General features: G+C 41.0%; 1 protein-coding gene across 3 annotated transcripts in view; it reads left to right on the forward strand.

Moving 5' to 3' along the window:
- prkci (protein kinase C, iota) overlaps positions 1 to 5,603 on the forward strand; it is a 48,577-nt gene extending 42,974 nt beyond the window's left edge. For 2 of the 3 annotated variants that reach the window (XM_079529517.1, XM_079529518.1), the window contains 2 exons: positions 2,648 to 2,763; positions 2,854 to 5,603. In XM_079529517.1, coding sequence (XP_079385643.1) covers positions 2,648 to 2,763; positions 2,854 to 2,941 — 204 coding nt within the window. In that variant the 3' untranslated portion in view covers positions 2,942 to 5,603. The remainder of the gene's footprint in view (positions 1 to 2,647; positions 2,764 to 2,853) is intronic. The other variant, XR_013792382.1, reaches the window with a different exon arrangement.
- The last annotated feature ends 397 nt before the right edge of the window (positions 5,604 to 6,000 follow it).

The following is a 6,000-nucleotide window of genomic DNA, read 5'->3' on the forward strand; positions in this document are numbered from 1 at the left end:
TCTGTGCATATTGCACAGATGGACAGACTTGCTCAAAGATGCAGGCAAGTAGCACAGGGGTGAGATCAGCCCTCAACTGCTTCTGACAGACAGACTAGGGGTTGGCCCGCCATGCATCCAGCAAGCCCAACCCAGTAGTCACTTTGAGTGGCAAGAAAAGCCCCGCCCAATACCCCCTCCACATATTTCTGACAGAAGCCGTTGAGGGGCTGATTTCATCCTTCTGCAGGCAAGTACAGATATACAAAGCAAATTAGCATGAATACGTTGAATCCCACAGTGCACTGCTGCTTGTGACCATTTAGTGTTATGGCACTTAGACAATAATCATATTTTATATATCAAGTTGGGGTTAACAGTTTAACCACATGTTGTACTTTCCTAATGCAGTAATCTGTAATATTTTTCAAATGTTTGAAAAGCTGGACAGTAAAACAGAAACATCTCAAAAGATTATGCATATTCTGGAAATACTGCACTTTTGATGGCTGGTAGCAAACCTAGGTATCTCCAGTTTAGGCGTTTTGTAATTCACCCACACAAAACCCTCTTATTGAGCGGGTGGCAAAAGATTATGATCAATAGTCTAGTGCTATTCAAATACTCCACTTGTTACAAATAAGTAAATAGGCACTTCATTATCAGGTTTTGTTTATTATTACAAAAACTAACTGTGATATCACTAACTCTAATGCAGAGGCGTATCTACAATAAGGCGAGGGCAGGCGTCTGCCTGTCCAAATCCATTTCTGGTCTGGCCAAAATCCATACAAGGAGAAAAAAAGAGGACAAAAACAAGATCTGAGAACTATTAATGGACAGCTGATTGTCCGTTGCGGTAGAGCGCGACCCTCAAACACCCATTGGAATGTAAATGCATGCCTTTCAGCCTTTGTATCCTACTCGTCTGGCAGGTATATCTCTTTGAAAACCTTTAGTGCTACGATTGTGCGCCGGGAGACGACAATTAACACATCTTGTCTGCCCAAAACGTAATTCCTGGATACGCCACTGCTCTAATGTTAACCCAAGCCAAGGAACGACAGGTTACGTTTTAAGCACTATAACCCCCTGTGCCAGGACGTAATTTTTCGTCTTTTTACTTTTTTCTTACTTTTTTCCAAAACATTTTACAATAGAAACGCTGGCCACTGTTCTGCGTTTCTATTGTAGTGTACTGGCATGGATTGTGTTAATTCACCCAAACGGTTTCATGAATTACATGAGAAACATGAGAAAACGTTTAACATACACTCAATGGATGTGTCCATTCATCCATGGATGTTTGCAGTCTGTCCCTTCTATGTGTTGGTCACCAGTGGACTGTTTGTCATATGCATGCGCCGTACTAAATTTGGCTCGGTATGTCCATGGCTTGGCTGGCCGGTGCCGTGGGAAAAAAGACAGACAGAGATATAACGGTCGTCGGGGCATGTAAGGCAACCAGGATATTGCCATGACTTCTTTTCCCCTGTTTGGTCTGGGCTGCAGGGACCCACCCATTGGTCAAACTGGAGTGATCGAGTTACACTTCCTCTCTCTCTCTGTCTGTCTGTGTGTCTCACTCACTCACTCACTCACTCACACACACACACACACACACACACACACACACACACACACACACACACACACACACACACACACACACACACACACCTGCTCCTTCACTCCACCAGTCTGGCTAGAGGGAGAGCAGCTGCTGGTGTCATGGGAAATGGAGGGACAGAAGTAAACAGTCTATTTACTTACTACTGTACACAGTTGAATTATGAGATGATCGTTAGACAGGGTTTTGAAATGGCTCCTAAATAATAATAATACTTTACTTTAATATTTTCTCTATATCACCTTTTATTTAAGCACACTTGGCGCCATTGCCGTAGATGTACACCAATTAATAAATATGAATTAATGCACATACGGTAATGCCATAGCCTCTTTCATGTAGTAGTTGACATCCTTGTGAAAACATTCATCCAGGCAAGTTGACCTTTACGGCAGCAGTTTGGTGGACTCGAATACAGGAGCAGTTGAATCTGGGTTCAAATAACAATCTGTGTTTTTATAACAAACTGAAAGTTCAGCTCCTGATTAGGCTGTGGTCATGTATATTTAGTGACATTAGTTAACCCATTTTGGGCTCAGGAGGTAGAGCAGGTCGTCCAATGATCCCTGGGTCAGCGGTTCGAATCCCGGCTCCTCCTGTCCACATGTCGAAGTGTCCTTGGGCAAGACACTGAACCCTACATTGCCTCCAATGAGTCGGTCGGTGTGAGCTTGCCACCGTTGGTGTGTGAATGAGGGACGTGAGGACGCTGGCGTCGACTGTTCGCCGCTTCACCTCCCAATGTATGAATGAATGAACCGTTGTAAAGCGCTTTGAGCACGCTATAAAAATGCACTTCATTATTAATTCATTAACATTGTGTTATAATTTAGCTATTGAAAAATAGCAGATCTACAAGCTCATAGCGCGCCACCGAGTGGCGCGCTACGAGCTTATAGTTCTGCTATTTTTGAAAAATCATGAAAATATTTATTTCAGAAAACTGGAGGATTTAGAATATTTTTTTACATTTTTGAGGTCAGGCCTAAATGGGTTAAGTGGATCTCATGGTTGGTTGGTTGTTTTTCTCTTCTTCAGATGGAGCAGAAGCAAGTGGTTCCTCCGTTCAAGCCCAACATCTCAGGGGAGTTTGGACTGGACAACTTTGACGCCCAGTTTACCAATGAGCCAATCCAGCTCACGCCAGATGACGAGTGAGTTTCTGATTCAACTTCTGAGTCATTCTTGTGACGTTGTTAATCTAATGAAGGTAAATATTTTACACCAATATTCTGTCGTTTCAGTGATGTGGTGAAGAAGATTGACCAGTCTGAGTTTGAAGGGTTCGAGTACATCAACCCGCTCCTGATGTCTGCGGAGGAGTGTGTGTGAGGGAACCAATGCACATGCTTATACAATACTCAACACAAGAACACACACACAGACAACACGTTCCATGGTGTCTCAGTGTCTTCAGCTGCATGGTTATGAGAAAACAACCCAACGACATTGACCTTCTGTTCGAGAGCCGTGAGCGCGCTCCGTAGAACGCTTACTTGCCAAAACCAATCTCACACTCTGCCATTTATAACCACTAGTCCTTAAGCCTACCTTCATTTTCTTAATTATTTTTGTATATCATATAAGATCGGCACTGATATCAATGTGGTCATCTGTGTGTGTGTGTGTGTGTGTGTGTGTGTGTGTGTGTGTATGGGGGGCCTGCTGCATTACGTAGCTGTCAAAGTGACCAGGTTCTTCCATGTTTGCTGGACATGGTTTGCTGGTTTGCTGGACATGGGTGGGAGGGATAGTCCATGAAAAGTGAACCATTATGTTCTCTCTCTCTCTCTCTCTCTCCTCCATGTTGTTTTGTTTTTTGTTTTGTTTTTAATGCATATTTTATTTGTATATATGACAACCATTAAGAATATAGACAAGGCCTTTCTTAGCTCCTAGCCAGATTACAGTTGGACAGAATTGACCGTTTATTTTTATTTTATTTTGTCATTGTGAGGGTCCATATGGATTAGCGTTGTATCTGTACAGGGCAGAGGAAACGGAACACTAGCCTTTAAAGAAATAAAGTAACAAAAATAAATAAGAAAAACCTTAACCTATATATTTTTTTCATGTTTTGTTTAATGAAGACATAGTAGTATATGTATGTGTATATACATATATATATATATATATAAATATATAAAATAATGTTTTAAATGTTAATATCCAGCCTGGTTTGACCTCTGGCCAAAAGGGATGTGGTGGTGATTCCCTGTGATGATGTTGCACACACACACACACCTCTTGAACAGAGAAGGCTCCTGGTTGCTGACCCAGTTCCCTCCAGAGTGAGGGAACATTTGTAGTAGAAGAAACCAACCAACACTAATGATGAGTCGATATACTGACAAACTGTGAATGAAGGCATTTACTGTGTAGAGCTGGGCTTTGAGAGAGCACGACATGATGCCCAAGGCTGGGGCACTGGCTATAGCTATGCACACCATCCATACAATCTACGTTCACACAGGACCAAAAATATTTGTCTTGCCGGTACGATTTAGAAGGTACAGTATATACGAATAGGAATATGTGCTGTCATAGAAATTATATATACAGATTATTTTTTGTTCATCTTTTTTTATGATACTATGCCTTTTCTGAAGCTTGTTACTGTACATTCTGTTTTCACAATTTTGTTTTTCTACCGATTCTCCATTCCATGTATGTCTGTCATTGTTTAATTAAGTACAAAGTGATTGTTGAAATGGGTGCTCGGTTTGATGTCCAAAGTCCAGACACGGCGCAGTTACTCGTTTCGGAGCCCCCCCCTCCCCAAGGGATCTGTTCTTAGACCCCTGAAACGTGGCTCACAAACTGTAATAATGTGTCTGCTGTACAAAGAATGGCACTCTGCATTTTGACCATTTCCCCACAATGAATTTCTTGGATGAGATTTTTGTAAAAAATCTGACTGCTTTAAAGTGTCTAAAACGCTCCCATGAGCCATTCTCTCCCCTCCTGACTCTGAGTTGGGTAAATGATGGCAAATGATAAAGCATGAACTTAACTGACTCTTCAGTCAAAGTTTAACTCTAGCCTACCTGGAAAAATGTTTTTGGGTCCACGTGGTGATAGGAGGAACAAGCACATCGTCACTGTCCGGTCGGAATCCTTGTATCTCCATATTTCGTCTTTTTGTTGCCCTATTTTATACTTCATCATATGACAGTGGTGTGCAAAAGTAGCAAAAAATGGCCAATCTATAAGCTCACAACACAGCCTATCCTGATGGACTGTGAGCCTTGTAGATCTGCTATTTTCACTTTTTCTTTTTTTTATAGGGCCACCAGGTTGAAAGCGGTTAACCCATTCAGGCCTGACGTCGAAATAAAAAAAACGTTCGCTCTGAAAGAATATATATTCAAAGATGTGTGCCGCATTTTTACGATTTTTCAAAAATGGCAGACCTACAAGTTCATAGCGCGCCACTCGGTGGCGCGCTATGAGCTTGTATAACATAATGAGCTTGTATAACATAATGCTTAGTTAAAACACCAAAAGGGGTTCCCGCCCAAAATGGGTTTAAAGCTATAATATGACACACATGCGTCCTCAGGTCTAAATGGGTTAAGACTGTCTGTGGGTTGTATATTTGGGTTGTATAAATATTTAATCAATGAAAAGTATTAAGAGCTTGTGACTAAATAACTACAGGATCTTTTTTCCGTTTCCTGAAAAGTAACGGTTTTGGACATACAAGGTTTACGCCCGGGAGTGACGACATCTAAGAAATGTTACACCTTATTTTCTTTTTTGTTTTATTGTTACCTTTTATGAATCAGATTTACAGTTGATTCACTTGTTTTAATCAATACATTGATTCCTAATTGTTATTGGGTGAACCCTGTGGGGCCACTTTTGGTTGAAGAAAGACTGGTGATGATGCGTGATCTACGTGGGCTTAATTAAAGCACCCACTGGACTGCTGACCTTTATTTACAGTATGTAAAAAAACAAAACAAAGTGAAATAAACATTTTATTTCCCTCGTTGTAATAGGTGTTGGTGTCAATGTGTCTCAATAATTCACGCTTCTTAGTGTTAAAATAAACAGAGGTAGTAGCGCACACCCATAGTGGGGAGTTGCTGACCACAGGAGACAAACTTGAAAAAGGGGAAGGAGAGGTCGCACAGCTCGTAGTCACGATGCAAAAAAAGTTTTTTTTATTAGATTACCAATGTTTCGGCAACAAAACAGCCTTCTTCAGGGTATGGTGTTAGAATGAAATAAAGTTATAGTTTGATGCATATTTGGAGGAGGTGAATTCACTAGTAATTGAGTTACTTCAAAAATGTATTGTAATGTATGTAACAGTTCTTACAGGAAATCTATGAAAGTATAGGATGGTGCATTTCAGCTAACGAAGTGAATCTTCTGTTTTCTTG

This window comes from Electrona antarctica, assembly GCF_951216825.1.
Source record: "Electrona antarctica genome assembly, chromosome: 19".
Classification (NCBI taxonomy): Eukaryota; Metazoa; Chordata; class Actinopteri; order Myctophiformes; family Myctophidae; genus Electrona; species Electrona antarctica.